Source organism: Pinus tabuliformis, chromosome J, assembly GCF_031772625.1.
Source record: "Pinus tabuliformis cultivar Carrire ecotype Pingquan chromosome J, CPIR1, whole genome shotgun sequence".
Taxonomy (NCBI): domain Eukaryota; kingdom Viridiplantae; phylum Streptophyta; class Pinopsida; order Pinales; family Pinaceae; genus Pinus; species Pinus tabuliformis.
In genome coordinates, this window is record NC_142295.1 from 1010473498 (window position 1) to 1010496008 (window position 22511).

At 36.6% G+C, this 22511-nt stretch overlaps 1 protein-coding gene across 1 annotated transcript in view; it reads left to right on the top strand.

The window, feature by feature from the left end:
* Positions 1–282: 282 nt before the first annotated feature.
* The window catches only part of LOC149230282 (transcription factor bHLH36-like), an 87721-nt gene continuing 65492 nt past the window's right edge, over positions 283–22511 (top strand). The window contains exon 1 of the mRNA XM_089381264.1: positions 283–437. Within this exon, the coding sequence (XP_089237390.1) occupies positions 283–437 (155 nt within the window). The remainder of the gene's footprint in view (positions 438–22511) is intronic.

Consider the following 22511-nt stretch of genomic DNA (forward strand, 5'->3'; position numbering starts at 1 on the left):
GTGGGCCCAATAATGCTCACAGTGGCCAAACGGGTTCATAGGTCAGGGGTGGTGGGGTTGGCTACTCGGAACCCTACCCCACCCCAATGGCCCAACAGCCCACGGGGTCGCGGAGTGATTCCCCGAATCGCCCTGCCACCCCCACAAGCCGTTGGGCCGCCGGGGTGGGACGGGAGCTAGTAGCAGCCCCCTGCCCCACCTCGATGGTCGAACGACCCGTGGGGGTGTTGGGGCAATCCATGGAATCGCCCCGCCACCCCCACAGGCTGTTGGGTCGTTGGGATGGGCCGGAGGCTGTCTGCAGCCCCCCGCCCCACCTCGGCAGCCCAATGGCCCACGATGGTGGCAGTCAATTCTAGGAATCGCCTCGCCACCTGCGTGGGCCGTCTAGGGGCGAGACTATGGTTCGGGATGGGGGGTAGAAGTTTGGCTCCAAGGTGGGCTAGGGGTGTCGGACCCAAAGGCTGGCTCGGTTGGCCGGCCGATTTTCAGGGTGCGATGGTAGGGCGATGTATTTTTTTAATTTATTAACTTTTTTTTAAAATTGTTATAGTTTATAAAATTAATTATCATTTATCGTTTTTGTTCTTAATTTAAGTTATTATTTTTTGTGATTTACTGATTTATATGTGTTTCTTTTCTTTAGGAAAATGGCATCAAAGAAGATTTTTGTGAATCTTTCTGGACCAAAGACTCTTAAAGGTGGATCTTCAAAAAACATTGGTGAATGAACCCCACCTGAGCTGATGGCTATAAATATTTTAAGTGCCTCAAACGATAAGAAGATGATTTCATACTCGAAGAAATCAAAAGAAGTGAAACTTCCATCAAATGTCTGGTATGTGAAAGAAACAAAAAGCCAAAATGTGTAGATATATCTATATGTTGATATACCTAATGATCATGGAATTTATAAGGTGATGGGAAAGGTCATAGACATGTGTTCAGTACTGGACAATGAAGTTATTTACATACTTACAAAACCGCCCAAGTCACATGAAATGATTAAATACCAATTATCACATTCATTGTATGACACGAGAGAGGTATCTACAAAGTTGTGTGAACAAATCGTAAATGAGATGACACAAAATATCGTAAGTATTGTTATTTATATTTGTGTTTTGCATTCTTGTAACTGTCTCACTATATTTTTATAACTTTGTTTTTATTGACATATGATATTTTGTTTGGTAGAATTTTGTTGAAAGTTTTTCAATTAGAATGGGAGACATTCATTTCATAGAACATGATATTATGAAAGTTGTCAGCAGTTTCTACTCAGTGTTAGAAGAAGATATGCCAAACAAGAAAAATGTAGTAATTCATGATGCTACAAAACTACATCCAAGGGATCAGAAAAAAAAAGCCTCTAGTGGATAAATCTAGCAAAGGTAGACAAATTACTTTTGAAGACGAGGAATTTGAAACTGGCAGTGAAGAATATGTTGTTGTTACTGAGGATGAAATTGGAACTGAGAAGAGCCATAAAAGACCAAAATTAACAATGCCCAAGAATAAATTTGTTCCAATTAATGCTGAGAATGTTATGAGGAAGAAAAGTAAAGTTGAACATTTTGAAGTAGTCATTACCAATAGTCAAGAACCTAGTGAAACTTCAAAAGAAGGCAAAAAATCATTACAATAGGAGTTGATTTAGAAGATGGCATTATCAAAACAAAACAAAATGTCATTCGACAGAACTTGACAAAGAGAAACTTAATTGAGGGTGGTCGTACATTTCAGCTTAATGTTAGACAAATCTATAAGGCAAGTGAAGGACAATGTAAATATCAAATCAGAAAGCCACACCATCTGCATGTTCACAACTTGAAGACATTGATGAGGTACAATCCATATGCTTATGTGGTTAATTATGTGTTTCCTTTTGATCTAGTTCAAGTTCCCAACAAAGAAGCATTTGATAAGTCAAAATGTTTTGAATTCAATTATTATGTGCTTGGGGGGAACCATTCTGTAGAAGCTCAAAGACAATTGATGAAGGAATATCCCAATAAACCACGTTTTGGAACAATTAATTGTACCATTTATGCTGGTTTATCAGATACAAAAGCAAAGTTAGTGGCATGGGATCATAATTTAGATAATGAATATAGGATGTCTATGACTTTTATCCAAAGGGTTAGATTTTTTCATAGTGAATTTGAAGAAAAATGTGGTGGGATAGGATAAATGTTACTGTAGATTTCGGAAAGGAATGTTGTATGGAAATAGGCTATCAAATTGAAGAGAAAATCAATTCAAAAGGTAGAAAAGGCGGAAAAGTTAGTGATTTATTCAAAGGTGTTGATAACATTTTCCAGTTGGCATTTAGAACGAGAGAGATATGGGAGTTGATTAATGAGATTTTTAGCATGTGGGAGAACATTAGCATTAAAAACCAGAAGGTCAAAAGGTCTAAACCATTGATATGTAGTAACAGTAAATTAGGTCCTAAAATGAAGAAGCTTCTAGAAGATATGATTATCACACCTTGGAGAGCATTGCAAGGAGTGAAGGATGAGAATCTTGTCAAAGAAATATTATCTTGTGTGAGGTCAAGGGAATTATCATTGAAGGAAATGTCTGAGGAATTTCAAAAGTAAGTTTGTTGAATTATTTTTATTTATTTCTAAATTATAATTTTATTTTAAATATAACACATTGTTATTGGTAGTATTTGTTATGCATATCATTATATTAACTTTTTTTACTTTATCTATGCGGTGACAGATTTTACATGAAAAATCAAGAACAAAAGGTTAAATTGTTGAATGAAGATAGTTGGGATGATGTTGTACTCAATTATCCAGATTCAAGTTCTACATCAACGTTAAAAAAAATTATCTTGCATTTAAAAAGTTATGTTGATTTATCCATTCATTTTATTCATCTGTATACTATTTTTAATTATAACTTACAATATTTTGTTTATTTTATAAAATATGAAGAAGGATGCAAATGGAGCACCAGATAGTTTTAGAACCTTTACTGAAAAAATTAAGATGGAAAGACTAAAGAAGCATTTTTTTAAGAATGTTGAACTTGATCCAACTCTTACACATTTCATTTGGAATGGGCTTGACACTATTCAATATCATGTAATACAAGGCAACTGGGAAGACATTGCTAAACTCATACCTAAAATGGATTATGGCCCAGTTATTGGAGATATTCCCCATGGTTTCAATATTTCAAACATCCACTATGATAGTGACCCTTATACTTAACAAGCTCTTAGTAAAGTGGTTGTGGGATTTCCAGAAGTCACGTCATCACCATTATGGAGATTTGTGACATTTCATCCAGACACACAATTGGAAATGTTATTGTCAAGCTTCAAGGGGAGAACAAATTCAAGGATGTAGCTTACATGGTAAGACGTTTAAAATGTATATTTGATTAATGTTAAAAATTTCATTTACATACTGTAAGTTAATTGAACTTTTACTATTTCATGTTATAGGCAAAAGTCAAATCTTCTTAACCGTGAAGATCAACTATTTATAAATAATTGTGAGTTTATTCATATTGATAGTTGAGCAAAAGATGATAACTATATGTCTATGATTTTTAATCGGGTAGATGGAAAGAGTCATAGCCAAATACTGACTTATGATGTTGCTGTGAGAAACCTAACATATGAAGACAAAGAAGCAAAAGGAGAGATAGTTAACATTTATCAAAAGCCATAGTTATTGATAAACTATCTGATAGACATATGTTCAAATGAAGGAGATTGGATTATGGATTTATTTTCTAGCTCAGGTAAGTTTTATTATATGGAATTGAATTTCAACATGTTATTTCTTAGTTTATATGTCATTGTAGTAATTTACTTCATTATTTCTATTGTGCTTGATAATTAGGTACAACACTAGCATGTTGCCTTCAAAAAGGAATAAATTTCATTGCCTTTGAAAAAGATCCAATACAGTGCAATTTTATTCAGCGAAGAATTAATGCTCTTCAATTTCTTCTAGATGCAATACAAGAAATTGGGTTGAATGAAGGGGACTTTAGTGAATCACATGTGGCAAAAATGAAAAGGAAACCCAACCACCATTACATGGAACGATTGGAAAGGCATACATTGGGAGATTTGCAGACATCAAAGATCCATTAGAAGAGGAAAATGAGCAAAATGAAGCAAAAAATATTGTGGAAGAAGACAATGATGAAACTCTAAACGACGAAGAGTTTGGATTACATGACATTGTTGATTAAATTTAAGTTATGCTTGGAAATCAAGATAATTTTTTGTAACTATTAATTAGCTATAATTGTAATATTTTGACTTTGACATTTTATGAGAAGAATCAGCACTCAATTAAGGTTGTTATGCATTCAATATTTGTATTATGTGATTTTTACATTAATTTTTATGTTAATCATTATTTTTTGAAAGAAACAGTGATTATTATTATTATTATTTGACATGAAATTCATAAAAAAAACTATTATTTAACCATTTTAGTTAAAATTTTCCGATAAAAAATGTGATTTTCACATGTCATTTCTAGCAAAAAATTATCAAAACGTGTAGTTTTTTAGTTATATTTATATTAAAAATGGTTATTATTATGTCAATTGTTAAAAATTCTTGTTTTTTAGAGACGATTATTTCATGTGGATTGAAAATTTAATTAACGGTGTATTAATATGTAGAATTCAAAATATCGACCTTCTTCTTTAAATATGAAAAACAATAAAAACCTCACTACATATATATATATATATATATATATATATATATATATATATATATATATATATTGTAGTGAGGTTTTTATTGTTTTTCATATATATATATATATATATATGAAGAAGAGGACCACTTCAAAAATTATTAAATTTAGAAAATAATTATTTACTTTCATACATTAGAAAATTTAAACTCAAAAAATAGGTCTTTTAAAAAAAGGGTCTGATGTAGAATTACCACTTTTTAAAATTAGCATGAAAATCACTACCATTCTAAAATGCAATGTACATAAAAAAATTTAAAGTGCCAAAAACTATGCTCTAAAAAAACATGTGTGTTCTGCATCACCCTTTTTCAAAATTGGGTCACTTTTTTGCTATCTCTTCGAAACAGGTAACAATATCAATTCTCATTTCAAAGTTTACATTTTTCTCATTATCATGGGTTCTAATTGGTTGTTTTATTTGTGTTGCTCGAATCTACTAATAAAGGTTTCCCAGTGTACATCTCATTATCATGGGTTCTAATGGGTTGATTCATTGTGTTTCTCTAATTTTTTCATACAATTGCTAGTGTGCATTTCATTATCACAGGTTCTAAGGGGTGGATTGATGGTTTCCTTTAATTTGGTGTTGAAATTTTTGATATGATTTTCAGTTGGTTTGTGTGGGGTTTAGTTTTTACTGTTCAAATTTTATAAAGAGGGGTGGAGAATGGGAGCCACCTTTAAGGAAGAGAGAAACATAAAAAAAAATGTTGAGATTATAATTGACCATTTTAATTATATTTTTAAATATAAATTAAAAAAATGGTGTTATCTAACTATTTTATATTTTAGGGTTTTGTATGTAATTTGATTAATTTATTTTTAGTTATATATATATATATATATATATATATATATATATATATATATATATATATATATATATAAACGTATTCAATACCAAGAACTCAATTGACAATTGTTGCTCATAGTTTTGCATCAACATCTGGACCCTTTCTTTCTCTAGCTTTGCCTAAGGCTTCATGATCTCTGGAAAGTGAAGCAAGGCCTCTTTATACTGCATTGTCTACTCTTGCACATGGGCGATGTCAGCATGTATTTTCCTAAGAGTTTGAACAAACTCTTTGCTCCTCTACTCCAAGGCATGCACATGGACAACTTCTTTATGCACCGTGACAAATCCTTCATATAGCTTCCACATGGTGGTCTCAAGTGTTGATACTTCATCAGGTATCGCTTTCCTCATCTCTACCATTGCGGAAACTGTGCTCTGCCATTTGAATTGTTCTGCCTCTTTCTTGGCCACCAACAAATTCTTTTTCATTTGTTCATTCTCGACCAACGAGAAATTAACATTCGAGCTCATTGATCCTGCATAAGTCAAAGTGGAATTGACAATTACAGCTAGATGCTTTCTGACATCTAACACTATCACCCTTTCCTTCATGAATGCAGGTGACACATGATCATCCGAAAAGTGTTTCCTCCACACCTGTACAATCTTCTTTTGAAACTCGTTAAATGAAATATTATACACATAAATAATTGGATCATCATCATCAAGGAGAACAATGTATCCTTGCTCATTCAAGACTCGTTCAGACACTGGAGGTGGTGGAGACTAAGAGGTGACCTCTCGTTCTCATGGCATAAGGTAAGTGTCTTCATTATATGTCGGAGACTGGGTTGTGACCCCAGGTGCTCACGACATAAGGTAAGTGTCTTCATTCTGTGTCTCCTGGTCCCACTCCATGTCTGTCACTTCAATCAATTTCTCAATTTGTTGAGCCAACTCCCAATCCTACATATGTTCACCCTCTTCTTTAGCTGCTGGATTTTTTGACTCCTCAACATGTATGGGAGTTTTTTTCTCTATGATCATGCCTTGCCTTTCTTCTCCCTGTTGTTTCTTCTACTATTCCCTTTCCCTCCTCATCCCTTACTCTTCCTTCAACTTCTTCTTTGCTTCCTGCAACTTTCGTTCTACTTCCTCCAACCTTTGTTTTTCTTTCTTCCTTCACTCTACCCTCTTTATCTGCTACTCCCTCTTTACCTCTGCTGCCAAAGCTACTTTCTTAGTGATAGGAATACTCTCATCTTGTACCTTTTCTCTGCCTCTGGGTTTTGGACAATCTTCCTCTTTCCCTTTTCCTACACCGGATTGCTACTTATTATTGATGTTGTTGTCTCTTCCTACACTACTACTACCTACAGAGAAGCCTTCCAAGTTGTGGCTATACTAATTGACTCATGGGGCTTGGAGTCATTGTAACAGTATCTCCAAGGGTCCTCCTCGTGCGAGTGAAATTTCCTATGGATCCATGGATATTACACCTTTGCACAATCGTTATTGAAAATACCATGGGGATCATACGAGTAGAAGTATTTGGTACAGAATTCAAACTTGAATATATCCTTGGGTTCGAGATCTTCATCTTTCAAGCTCTTAATCATTTATAACTTGATCTACAAAGGAAAAGCGGGCCATGGGGCCTTCTTCTTCCTATGTTGTCCTCATAATAACCCTATGGATAGGTGATATGAGACCTCTTGCATGACCAACTTGTTCGTGGCATACCTTGGTAGAAAATATGGAGGCCTCTCTCGACCAAACACTAATGAATGTGCCACTGGGAGAGGCATACTGTTATAGAAATTTTTGGGAACTACAACCCCAAGCATGAAATGTGCATAAACCAAGGGATCCTAAGTCCCTAAAAGTGTTGTTATAACCCCTAAAGGAACAAGGTCCGCTGGTTACAGCTTCTCCCAGAAGTTCTCCATGAAAAACTGCTGAGAATTGGTCAAAACAGGATCATTTCAGCTGCTCCACAGGCCAAGTGCGTTGCATCTTACCTAAATACTCTGTGTTGGTGCGTTGTATTTCAAAAATTCCTTCTATGGGGTGCGATGGGCGAGAAATGACAAATGGCAGTGTCATTCGGCGAGGTGGAGAGGCAATGGAAGCTTCCAGAAACTTCTCCTGTCACACTTGCCTCTCTGAATTCGACCAAGGATGAGTAAGAGATCATCAATCTCCAAGTGGAAGCAAGAACTATCAGAGGGAAGACACTAATCAAATCACAATCTCACTCATCCCCCTTACAGATATCTATATATGGATCCCTCATCCCAAAGATCCAAAGGCTGGAATTTTGCATATTGTAAGGAATTGTTGTTGGTTTCTTGAGATAAACACCAGATTGTTGGGTGATCTAAGCTTTGTATGAGGTGAAGAGGGGCTTCCTTGCTAAGAGGTTGATGATGGGTTAGAACAACTGGTTGTAACTCCTCTTGGCTCTTTCTTGTTTATCAATAAAAGCTATTCAAGTTTTCCTCCATACTCTTGTGTCATTTATGTTTGCTGCATTTGTATGGTCAATTTACATCTGATCATAGATTGTTTATGATTATAGATCCATGTTCTTGTATAGTGCTATGCTACTGTGATCTTACAGGTACTCTGTGAAGCTGGGCGTGCAAGAGAACAAGTAGCGAAAGACTATCAAGGAAGAGAGGAATCGAACCAAGAGATTAGCGCAAGACAGAGGTCGGTCTTCTTTGTTCCTCTCTATCTATACTTCATAAAGGAAAAACGAAAGTAGCTTTACTTTGTTTTTTTCTAAGGCAGCTATCACACCTTAGTGGGATAAGCAGTTCTGAGTAGACACTTTTCCCTGTAACAAAATGGCGAGTCCACTGGGGATGAATTAGTTTGTTTGTTTATCTTCCTTGTTGTCTATTTCATAAAATTACAGACGGAGTCTGAAGTTGTGCTAGGTAGCTTTCGAACTGCATTTGCTATGCAAATGCAAAGTAGATAAATGCCGCTTCAGTCAATCTCTGGGATCTTTTTATGATTTAAACAACTGATTCACAAACTCTCTGATTGCCCCTTGTGGTAGCTCTTAGATCCTCCTTAGATATACCCCTGATTGTTGCATTACTGATTACCATTTTCTCAACCAAAACCCATGAACTGAACTGCAAACTATGACCTGGAACCCAAGCAAAGTCTCATTTCTGGCCCAGCGCAGGTACTATTCTGAGAATCTGAAATTTAGCGCACTTCCCGAGTGTAGTAGGTGCGCTGCATTTCAAATTACCTGTGTTACAGGTGCACTGATCAGACTAGGCATTGTGCAGTTTTGGTTTCTGTTATTCATTCTTTCCGGTTCTATTCATGAATTTTGCTGCCAGTGATCAGTATATCTCTATTTGAAACCCCTTTTCCTTGCTGTTATTCCGCCTCCTTTGTATAAAAGAACTGTGAATGTTTTTATGTGTTTGTTGAGTCATTTTCAGTTCTCCTTTACAAAAAGTAACATCATCGCACTGTCGTCCTTTGATTAGAAAGTGTCGATTTCAATCATAGGAAAGAGTTTGATTGCTGTTGATAGTCGGTTATCTTGTTAGTATTGTTTTGGGTCTGAATTTGTAATTTTTCTAGTGTCGAAAACAAGTATTCATTTCCAAATCGTAAGGTGTTGTGATTGCCTCCATTTTTTATTTCAAAAAGAAACTTGTTGATAACTGTCGCTTGAAAAGAAATTCAGATTTGCGCATCAACTTTCTTTTTATCTTCCATATACTAAGAAAGTCGAAAACAAATACATGCATGTGCATTTGCATTTAGACAGTCTGATTGGTTTGATTTAGGAAAGTTCATTTAGAGTGTGCTCTTTTCTCTTTGTGAAAGGATTCTGTCTTTCTTTCCTTAGTAGCTAGGATTTTCATTGCACAAAGAAGATAAAAAGATTGTTTATCATCTTAGATTGCATTTTAGGAATTAAATCTACATCTCGCAGTGAACCTGAAAGAAAACTTCATAAACAAGATCAACTATAAAATAAATTCAATGAATCTAACAACGCTTTGGAACCTAACGCACAACATTTAGAAGTCTAGGCTAGAGACATATTCCGGCGTCGTAAAACCTGGTAACTGTTGTTCTCACTGATGGTTGGGTGATTCCTCCACTTTGAGATGATAAGTGCCAGTACGGACTTGTGCTCCCACGTACTGTTGAGTATATTTTGGGAGACCACAATAGACTTAATCCTTTATCCATAGGAAGCCGTGTTTGCCGCCCTATCGATCGCAATGCACTGAACACAACATTCAGGAAGATTGACTGTCGTACCGTAAAAAGTATTCTGCAGTTTTGCGATTGGTTTGGTAATCCCTCTACCTAGATTTCCAGAACAGTCCCTTTCATTCCTTTTCAGAATCTTTAACAGAATAGGTCCATCTGAGCACTTGTCACTTCAGGCTCATTAAAAATCGGAGGCGACTAGAGTCATCTTTTGTTTTTTCTCAACTCTTAAAAATTGAAAAAACAAGTTGTGTCAAAGCGTCTAAAATTCAGTTTAAACGGAATATTCATCACCCTTTCCTATGTTGATCTTGGGTTGAGAAAATGGAATCCACCAACCAAGGAATTCCCCTTGGAGGAAATCCTAGTCCCTTCTCCTCTTGGGGAGATGTTGGTGCACCCCATATGGCCACATTGTCACTTCTAGGACTGACAATCGGCTTTCCTGTATGGCTCTTCTCAACCTCTGTCATTCAGAACACCGCAATTCCTGAACAATCAAGTCAGCAACTAGACGAGTCTAGAGTTACCGACCGACCTTCTACTTCCTCCAATTCTTCCTCTCCTCCTTCCTCTTCGCTTGATGGGGATGATAAAGCCAAAATTCAAGTACCTGAGAAGAAGAAGGAAAATAAGAAGAAATAGAAGAAGAAGAAGGAGCCAAAAGCGAAAGGGGGCAACCAAGCATCGTCTAGCGAAAATCCACACACTGCACCGACTAGGCCTAAATCGCCATGTGTCATTTGCAAAGGAGACCACTATCATAGAGATTGTCCTTGCATCCCTCAGATCTTAAGGGACTCGTCTCCTTGTTTGCACAACCCGGTGTTGTCAACCTCTGATGATCATGTTGAAAACACATCGTCGACTAGTGAAAGTGAAGCCCCAGGACAAAAAGGAAAATATAGATTTCCTTGTAAACTGTGCGAAGGTGATCATGCCGTCCATCGTTGTCCCTTCTTAGACGAGGCTACAAGAGTTTTGGACGATTGTCTGGTTTCACCGTTACGACTTCCTCCTGGATATAAAAAACTCTTGCCGAGTCCATCACTAGTTGAAAATCCGGCTGGCCCACTCAGGTGGTTGGCTAAAGCATCTATCATTGAAGACAAACCATCTAAACCCATACCAGACGAAAGTCAAAAGGTCAAGGTGGCAGTTGACCCGGTCTTGCCTTCAGAGGTTCCATCTTCAGATGATATAGTCATCGGGGAGAACAAGGATGACACCATCCAAATTTTTTTCGTAAGTACAGACTCCGATGAACATGGGGGCAATTTACCCATTCCTTTACCGCAGGAAGGAAGTTCGTCAGAGTCATACCCGGCCGTCTCTTCGGTCCCACCTCCAAGCAACCTAGTTGTCTCCTTTGATTGGAATCAACTAGGCAGACCCCATTTACCAGCTAGTATACCATTCCGAATCATTGTTCAAATATATAGAATGGTTATGGCCGGTACCATCATATATGAAGGGGCTTCTGTGAGTATCCTTTCCTCAACTACTTGGAAAGCACTTGGTTCACCATCGCTTTTGCCTGAGATGAGAAATCTAACAGGCTTTGACAAAGGAACCAGTTGACCGTTAGGGATCCTTCCCAATGTACCCATAACATTGAGAGGGAAAACCATTCAAATGAACGTAATGGTAGTTCAAGGGCCCCTGAATTATAATCTACTCCTTGGGCGAGACTATATTTATTGCATGGGAGCGATTGTCTCCTCACTCTTTAGAGTAATGTGTTTTCCACACGAAGGAAGAGTGGTCAAGCTCGTAGACCAGCTTTCATTTCCCGGATCACACAAAGCAAATAGTCATATACCATCCCTGAATGGTCTTTTCACGCAACAAATGTCTCAATCCCCAGTCTGTCTGCCCGATGAGCGCGAGTGATTCGAGGGACATGACTGAAACCCAGGGGGCATGCACCCTGGTCTGCTTCAGCAGGAAAACTTCAGGTATAGGGTACGTTTCCGCGAGAGTATATGACCTTCGTACTCCCGTCCGAGATTGGAAGAGGGAGTTGGACTGGAATAAGATCCTGTTTTCAAAGTTATGTGGGTTGGCAGGCATTGTCGCTCACCTTTGTTTATTTCGATAAACATCGCCGAAGAAGTGTTTTGTTTACGCCGTGAATAGAACAATCTTTGGTAACCTGTAAGAGGTATACCTTTCCTGATAAAACAAATGTTTTGTCAGTGATTTGAAGGGTGACCTTGAAACTCTGTTTTATACCTGAGGACATGCAAACCTTTTGGCGTGCAAGTGAAGAGCGACTATTTATTTTTTTAAATTTGTAGGTCCTCTAACCCTTTAAACTCGTAGGATTGGTCGTATCCTAACTTGCATAAAGGAAGGATGTGGGGCAAAACTCTATAAATTGCCGTTTTTATATATGAGACATTCTTATTATATGACTAGATTAATCGAGCAGTTTTAGCGCGAACTTCATGCTCGTTAAAAAATAAACATAAGCAATGAGCACATGTTCCTCCAGAGTTTAAGCTCATTAAAAAATGAACCAATTTCCGGTAAATAACCATCGTGAATGTAATACTTTAGCCTTTAAAGCCCTGGTCGTGTTTGCACCGTCACCTCCACTTTTGCATTGGCTGATCATTCACCTCCATTTGATTGTTTACCTATTTTGAGGAACAACTGCGAAGAGTGATCTCACTAGCCATCCTTGTAACACTGTCGTGATTGGAAAATTCCAAACCTTACCTCGAATCAGTTGCTACCCATTTTATCACTCGTTCCTCAAAAGACGAGTCTCCTTTGAGCTCTTTTCAGTTGACTCATAAAATATGAAAAGATTGCCAAGCCATTGGCCTCTCCAGCTCGTTAAAGGGACTGGAAGTGCTATCCCTCCTCTAAATTTTAATCTTTTTGGACATGAGGGATTATTACACAAAAAGATCGAGCGCTTGTTTTGTTCGGCTCGTTAAAAGTATCGAAAATTCATCCCTTCTGTATTGTTTTATACTTTTTCGGACTTAAGGGATTAGATGACAAAAAAGGAATTTTGGAGTTTCCTTTATGTTCCTTTTCAGACTCTCTAAAATTGAAAAGGACTGAGTTATCTTTGTCGTTAAACTCGTTAAAATTTTAATAGCGACAAATTTGTCTATAGACGAGAACGAGTTTCACTATCGCTAGGCTCATTAAAACATAGCGATGGGTTTGACCGAAGGGAAAAATATAGAACAAGCATATGTTATCCTCCTCAAGCTTGATAAAAATAAATAGGTACTGGTCAGCAATGACTGGGGAAAATTGGGAAGAAAACTTGAAGAAACTTTGTTGGTAGCAAGTCGCTCTTGAACATGACACTTTCACTCCGCATCCAAGTCGGGTTGGGTTGTTTCATTCACCGGTCACATCACCATGGTCCCATCATACCATCCACATTTGGGGTTAATGCTACCAATCCATCACGTCAGTGTCGCCGATATGTTCAAGAGAAGTCATTCAGAGAATTCACCTGTGTCTCACCCACTACAATACATTTATACTCCGTTCTTTCATGACCGCCACCTTGAACCTTATATCACTAGATCGTTTTCACCTCCATTAAAATCATTTGCTATGTTCCATGTCATTGATGTGGGATTCATTAAGGCCCTCCTGTGACGGATCGCTTTTTGTCGACATCAACTCATTATCCAAGAAGTTGATCTAGGAACACCCCATTCAGTACTTTGAAGCTTGCATGCCTCAATGGCAAGTTTCTCACTTCCGGCGACAGGTTTACATCAATTACCTTCGACCGAAAGATTTTGCGTGGTGTTCAATGCCAAGTCCTTTATTCACACCACGTGAATTGTACTGCAGTACCTTGAGGGTCATTATCATTATCGGTGATTCCTCTCGTGCTTGTTAACAACTTATATCATTGGCTGGTAATCAAGTGATGTCTTTCCATGTTCGACTCCAGAACATCTCTCACATGGATAGATTTGTACTTCGAGTGAAGATCGAATGAGATTGAAGACCCTGGATCTAGTTTCATCCATCTGGGCTGAGATATATATTCAGGGAAATAAAGACATCAAATGTACATCATTGCTGCACAGATAATCATCCAATCAAAGGGATGATGGCTCTATCTGAATCATCAGTCTACACTCAGACGATTGTCTGTCCTATGTACATGAAAATGAATTTATAATGTCGAGCATGGGAATGCCCACCTCATCTAGATCATGAAAATATTATGAAGATAATGTATTGTATTGTATCTTATTACAGGTCTCCTCCCAGCTTGAAAGAACTTCGGATCCTCATAATAAAGCATTTCACCCGACATCAAAAGATTAACGACCTCATGCTTTAGGGGGCAACTGCTATAGACATTTTTGGGCACTACAACCCCAAGCATGAAATGTCCATAAACCAAGGGCTCCTAAGTCCCTAAAAGTGTTGTTATAACCCCTAAAGGAACAAGGTCTGCTGGTTATAGCTTCTCCCAGAAGTTCTCCATGAAAAACTGCTGAGAATTGGTCAAAACAGGATCATTTCAGCTGCTCCACAGGCCAAGTGCGTTGCATCTCACCTAAATACTCTGTGTGGGTGCATTTCATTTCAAAAATCCCTTCTATGGGGTGCGATGGGCAAGAAATGACAAATGGCAGTGTCATTCCGCGAGGTGGAGAGGCAATGGAAGCTTCCAGAAACTTCTCCTGTGACACTTGCCTCTCTGAATTCGACCAAGGATGAGTAAGAGATCATCAATATCCATGTGGAAGCAAGAACTATCAGAGGGAAGACACTAATCAAATCACAAGCTGACTCATCCCCCTTACAGATATCTATATATGGATCCCTCATCCCAGAGATCCAGAGGCTGGAATTTTGCATATTGTAAGGAATTGTTGTTGGTTTCTTGAGATAAACATCAGATTGTTGGGTGATCTAAGCTTTGTATGAGGTGAAGAGGGGCTTCCTTGCTGAGAGGTTGATGTTGGGTCAGAACAACTGGTTGTAACTCCTCTTGGCTCTTTCTTGTTTATCAATAAAAGCTATTCAAGTTTTCCTCCATACTCTTGTGTCATTTATGTTTGCTGCATTTGCATGGTCAATTTACATCTGATCCTAGATTGTTTATGATTATAGATCCATGTTCTTGTATAGTGCTATGCTATTTTGATCTTACAGGTACTCTGTGAAGCTGGGCGTGCAAGGGAACAAGTAGCGAAAGACTATCAAGGAAGAGAGGAATCGAACCAGGAGATTAGCGCAAGATAGAGGTCGGTCTTCTTTGTTCCTCTCTATCTATACTTCATAAAGGAAAAACGAAAGTAGCTTTACTTTGTTTGTTTCTAAGGCAGTTATCACACCTTAGTGGGATAAGCAGTTCTGAGTAGACACTTTTCCCTGTAACACATACCAATATGCAATGTCAAGTATCACCTCGATTGCTTCTTGGGACATGCAAGGTGGATCCTACTAAAAGATCAACTTGTACAATGAGATGATGAAATGGTCATTCAGCCTTGTCATTACTCCTCAGTAGCTACAATCAGAAAGAAATTTGCAAGAAACGGTGACGATAATCTCTTTCGGTGTCCATTTCCATCTCATGCGATGAAACTGTTGTTGGTCATAGATTGCATCCAGTAAGTATGCAAAGTTGTATAATCTCACTTGCTCATCCTTGGGAATATTTGTGACATCAGTCATATGTACTTTCAACTGATAAGCCAACAAGTCTGACAAATTTAATGGCCTTTCATCAATCACCAACAGGTCCAATACAAAAACCAAACCTTAAGGAAAGGTCTTTGTGCTCTCTTGACTATATATTCAGCATGCAAAGATGATCAAGAACTGGTAGGAATTCCTAAGATACTTTGTCTTGTAAACAAGATTGAGTGTCTATTTGAACTTTGATTGTTCTTTCACCCAGCACTTGACTATATCTCTCATGTTCACCTCGTTGTTGGTGGCAAAGAAAACTATGTCCATCCGCCTAGCCAAAAAAGGTAAATGATACATCTGATGATAGTTCTCTACCCTGAAGGTGGAAAGATTTATTCTGTTGGCACTAATCAGTGTCATAGTCTCTCTATTTGTGTGTGAGACAATTCAGCTGATAATGTATGCACATGGGAAGGCCGGGTACCTCCACGGAACCTTGTAAGAGCATGATCATTGGATAGTAATATAAGCATGTTGGTCCTCTATGTCTTTCCTGAAGTCCTCTACAAAAGTATCCTTAATCTGATTCCATGTCAACTTGGTGCCCTTATCAATGAATAACTAAGTGTATGCATAGACTAGCAATTTAATTAAAACTTTCTCAACTGCTTCCCCACTACTACTCTTGACATTTTCCTTTGATGTAGCTCTCTTGGAAGCCATGTTTAACTATAACTGCTAGAGAGATGCTCAACAACTGTTTTTCCCAAAGGCGGAGAGGACACTCATGGCATGCAAATGTTAGCTTAAAACTAAAAGCACTTCAATACAAGATCAAACAACAAAGCACGATAATTCTGGGAGAGATTGTGCAATCCTGGTTCACAAAAGTGACTAGTTGATTGTTAGAACTATTCACTATGCAGTCCTAATAGTCAGTGTAGGAGGCTTGTTGACTAGAACTGTGTAATGTGTTGTTCAGTCTAGGTACATGCTAGAAGAGACTGTGCATTGTGCAGTCTCATTGGCCAGGAATGGGAGACTTGTTCTTGGAACTGTACAACGCGCAGTTAGAGCTAGGCCAAGGCAGCCTCTACGCAGTTCCAGAAGCCAAGTTAGAGGCCTTGAGCTCCCAGAATGCAAAGTGCATGCAAGGGAAAGTGAGATCCAGGAAAGGGAATCCCAAATTTGCCTAAGGGGAGTGTGAAATCATGTAGATATGAAGGATGGTGAGATTTTCACTGAAGATATGACTAAGTGATGATGCATGCAAGTTTGCAGGAATCAATCAAACTGAAGGAAAATGAAGCAAGTGGAGAGAGTCATCGCAACGATGACCGTTAGTGCAAAAACTGGGTAATGCATGCGATAGTTAGGAAAGGCAATGAAAAACTTAAAACAACACTTCTACAAGCTAAAAAAAAAAGTTAAATGCCAACATTCATTCAAAAAAACAAGTGAAACAACAATCTCACAAGCTAAACAAGAAAAAGCAACAAAAAAACGGCAAAAGGCAAGAAAAGCAAAACATACCAAAAATGTGATGACGATCACGATGAAGGTTCCTTGATCTCCTTGGGAATTCCAAAGATCCAAGATCGAATTTGAAAATGAGATCTGGTAACATCGATTAAATAGTTTTGGCTGATTTAGGGTTTATGACGTGAAGGAAAAAAATAAGGAAAAGAGACACTTGGAGGCAGTTTCCAAAATAACTCAAGTGCCTCCTTCAGACTGATAAAAATATATCCCCATTTTCTAGGGATGATTTTTCTCTTTTTTAATTTTTATTTCTTTTTTGGGAAATGTTGTCATGCATTACTTGGAGATATTGTGCAGTTCTAGGAAGGACTAGGCAACTCACCAGCTCGTGCATTGAGCAACTTCTAAGTAAGAGGCTTCTGCACAATATCTGGGTTGAGTGGATCTGGGTTGCCTCTCATGCTCTGCACAATTTCCCATCTCAAGGTTGGCTGTCAACTAGCTCTGGGAAAATTTGGATTTGAACTCTCACTGTCAGCTTGAAGTGTGCAATTCCCCAGAGCAAGGTCGGTTTCCCTTAAGGATTGTGCAGTTCTCTTAAGCAAGCCTAGAACTGGGTGGAAGCCAAGTTAAGAAATCAACTTGTGGTTTAGATAGTCAATCAAGTAAGAAAGAACAAGCCATGATGCAAAGGATGAAGCATAGTCAAAGCACAGGTACTTGGGTCAATGCAAGATGAGTTGTTGTAGTTTAAAAGGGAGGATCCAAAATCAAGCATGGGAAAATTATTGGAAGGTGGTTGTAGCAGCTACAATAGGACCCTCTCTAAATTGTTTTATTTTATAATATTTTGTAAATAAATAATTTTCCAAGGAAGCCAAAACACAAAAAAATTCTAGAAAAATTAATCAAAATACTTAATAAAATTTTGGAATTGAGGAGGTGAGACCATTTTTAGCTCTCAATATAGTAAATAAGAGCCAACTCCTGACTGATTGGTCACTCTGACCTATCATCGATGGAAGTTAGACCTAAAACACTTTTCTTAAAAAAAACATTATTTATCTCCTTGACTCCTGACTTTGACCCTATCTTAACTCAATCTTAAGTTGGAGTCAGAGTCAATAAAGTCATCATCTGTTTTGAAATATTTCTCGACCTCTTGACTACTCAACTTGCAATTGTTCTAATTATGAATAAAATAAGTATTTTTCGATTAAAGCGCCTGATATTTTTTTTTTTAATATTTTTTGGTAGATTAAGTAGTTAGTTACATTTTCTTATAGGTTTTGAATAAAAAAATTCCCCGAATTCAATCTTCACAACCTTGCCTCGTATTTTGAAATTTGGTTGAATGTCCTTTATCATTTATACAAAATTCAATACTTGTCATGCGAATTAAATGTCCCAAATTTCAAGATTTAATCAAATATTATCAAAGATTTTCCCATTCCGCGTGTTTAAAGTTTGCAGTTTTTCATTAACACCCTATCTCAACTATTCATTGAAACCACGATCTGGAACTCTAAAATTCAATGAGAAGTAGTGACATCCTGCTCCATACCCTATAAATTATAGTAAATTCTTATGTTCTAAAGGTTTTTAATCATGGAATTAAAGGTTTTTAGATAGATAAATTGATTGATTGATTTAGTTATTTTATTTCACATGTAGGACATAAAAAGGGGAAAAATAGAAAATATACCGACTCAAGACAAGAAGTCTAGCAAATTAAGGAAAGACTTAAGGAAGTAGAAAATCTAGAACATGAGGACTACAATTTTAACCCGAGTGTTATCACTGAAACCACTTTCAAGACACAAGATGAAGGTACGATGAAATGGTAAGAAATTTAAAATTTCTTGAGGATAGAGAGTGATTAAAGTCAGAGAATTCAAGTAAGGAGAAAAATACTCAATTTAAGAAGATTAGAATAACAAAATTACACAAGATTGCTACTAGGGCTAAAATATTTCCATAGTATGACATGATAGCATGAATTTTAGAACATGTACACATTCATACATGCTTAGTTGTATACTATAATAAAAATGTGATAGAATCCTCGAAGCGAGAGATCCTTACAACAATTTATAAGCTTAGTTCCCATAAGGTCTTCTTTACTACTCAACTTCTAGAAAATTTCATTAATACAATTCTGAAACAAAGTGGAAAAGATTATGATAGAAACATTGAATTTTGGTTGTGATAAGATAAATATGGATACAAACATAAGTAGTCTAAGGATTATCTGGCTATCATTTAAAATACCTTTTAGGTTTATCATCAAAAAGCTGTCAATATTGTATGGAGAATAGGGCTCTGAACATTGTAAAGTTTAGTGGATGTCTTTAATTCACAATATTCACCATGTGTCAAATTTTTTTAATTGGGATAACATTCTATCTCAAAACCTGACATACTCCTAAAGTTATCAGTGTTATCAAATCCAGGTTATGAACAAGTGTTTTGTATGTTTGTGTATCTTATGGATTTTTTCATTGCCTCTATCCATTTTCCTCTTATGAAATTGAATTTTCCCACTAACTAGTCATTATATATTCAATATTATGCTTTAATTTTGTGGGAAATTAATTACAAATTTCATTTTTATGAATTTCCAATTATGTAAGGATCCATTCACGTGAGGTCATTTTTGGGAATGCTCCTCCAAGGATTAGTCAATACCTTAAAGAGGCATTGGATAAAGTAGGAGTCTAGTGTGTTGAATAATTGTTGACCTACATTAGAATATATGGAAGTGAGATAGGCCCTCATGAATTTCGTAGATATATTCCTGAGAGAATTGCTCTTAGAGAGGCAATGAAACAAACTACAATGAATGGTCAAGCACGAAAATTAAGTAAACTTCAAAAGAAAATGTAGCTAAATTTTCCAATCAAATTTGGAAAATAAGATTGAAGGACAAAGGACATGCATTCAAAGAATATGAAGAAATAGAAAGTGTTTGGTTTTACCCATTACCCCATTATGATTATAACCCTAGTAGAATAATAGATTATCATTATAAGGATGTGAGTTATATTCAAACTTTCACACATCAAAATCCTCCTTTTGATGATGTTTTTATAAACATTGATGATTTTAATCAGGTATTTGAAAGGGGAAATTTAAAGAGTAATAGAGAGAGCCAAACTTCAAATGTTTAGAGAAAATAATTATGAAGAATTTCTAAAATATAAAATTCTCCATTCTTTTGTCTCTATTCAAAATTTAATATCTCTTGAATATTTGAAACATAGATTCAATAAGATCCTTTCAGAGCCATCATCTACTTCTGAGCAATTTCAAGAGATTAAAATTGAAAGTGTGCCTAATTCTTATGTTACATTCGAGGAATCAACCAAATTAGATTCAAGAAAGCATTATAGTGCTAAAGAAAATGAGCAAAAGAGTTAGACGATACAAAAGAACCTGACAGATGCATAGGTTAAAGATCAAAATAAAGAAACAACAAATCAAGTAGAACAAATAGTCAAACAAGGCACTCCTCTACTAGATATTATTGTCATTGATTCCCCTGAAAAAACATGTCAACAAAATTCATAGTTTAAAAAATACCCTGCACAGATTGAGGAAATGGAAATTGATAAAAACAAGGATGAGAAAGAAACTTCTCATACAACATTGAGAGATACTTCTGCTAAAGAAAATGATTCAATACAACAATAGACATAATCTACTGATATTTGAGTACCAGAAGTATCTCCCAAAACCTCCATGACTCCCATTTCCATGAAAAGTCCTTTGATCTCTTTTCTTTTTAATCCTGTTACTAAAATGGAACCAATGTATGAGACTATTCCTTCTTTAACTGAATATTATTTTAATTCACAAACAAAATCAGCCATAACAAGAACCAAAAAGACAAAGTTTCATAGTTTTGAAATAATTTCATAATATAGTTGGCAAGATACATGTGACGTGAAAGACAAAGCTAAATAATCTTCAAAATCTATAGGAGCCTTTGTTAAGTATCAACAATATCATGTCAATGAACTTGCAACAACATATGAAAACAAGCTTCAAAGAATCAAAGAGTTGGAAATGCAAATAGAGAAGAGAAAAGTGTTCAGTGGGGAAAATTAGAAAACCCATTATGCATCCCTTGTGGCAGGATTTGTTATTGAACAAGCCAATTTACGAAGTCAATTTCAAACTAAATTGAATTATTTAGAGGTCAAGCATTCCCGACAAATTGAAGAAATTAGAAAATCATATGAATATCAAAGCCATATGTTGAAAGAAGAATTTGAAAGGAAGTTAGAATATGCAATCAGGGCTTGGTTTTGCAGAGTGTATAGCCATTTAAACGAAAATGAGTCTAATTAGGACCTTGATTGGGCCAATACAAACTTGTTGCAGCTAGGAATTATTCCCGCTATCAACACAAAGAAGTTTTAAGCTCTCTCTCTGTCTCACAGGTTATGTTCTACATAATCGTGAGACCCACATGACTATCTCTGCAAAATATTGCGATACTGGCTCGAAAAAAATAACCATAGGTACTTTATGGCCATGCTTAGGTCCAAGGGAGGCTTACAAAACTGTAGAAAGGTTATGGGATAAATACATAGTGGAATAAAAAATAAAGAACACTTGAAAACCAATTGATTAGACTAAAAGAGGCAAGCAAGTGGAGTCTCCATTTTTATGGTGTGTTTGGTTGCTTAAGAGTCCCAAAAACACCTTCCTTGTAGTTTATTGCTTCTTACAAGGAGCATACAAACAAATGAGAGATGTTAGTGAGTGAAGATGGACTAGAAAAACATTGAATAGAATGAAAAGAATTCATGGAAAAAACTAAGTTAAAACTAAACAAAAAAACACAAAACAAACTTGTGAAGAAACACAAAGGAATAGGAAAATGATCCTCTTTATGGATTGTTGGTGGTGGAAGAGTTACAATAAATGTATGAAAGAAACTTGAAAAGAGTTTTTTGAGCAATTATTCTCAATAGATCTCAACAAATATTTCACCTTTTCAATCTCTTTTGCAAGTTTTTTCTCTCTCAAAGAAGCATAGAAAACTCTTTACAATGGTGGAATTCTCCTCACAATGATATCCTAGATTTCTTGGGAGCAATTTTGGGAGCATAAAAATGAAAAAATTCTTGTTTTCAGCTCTCCTTGAACTTGTATTTATAGAATTTCTAAACACTCATTTCCTCCTTTGACTCATAAATGTGGTTGTTTGCCTCATAAATGAAATGAGAGCTACCATCCTCTTTCATTAAGGCTTATTGGGGCTCAAGGATTGAATGCTCAACCCATCATGTCAAGAAGTGAAGTTCTTTTAGAGAAATTTCGCATCTCGAGGTACTAACTAGAGTTCTCGTGACCCACGTGACTATCAAAGGAATAGTTGTGATGTAGTTAACTTCCAGTTTTTGTGCACCCACGAGGATTTCTTTTTTAATACCAACCTTTGGGAAGCTTTTGATTTTTTCCTTTCATAATTTTTTTAGCTGGAAAAACAACCCCTGTCTGTGTTGATCAGTGACTCTGAGTTTCTTCTATTGTGTACATGCAAGCGCACCATTTTTGGTGGTAACATATAT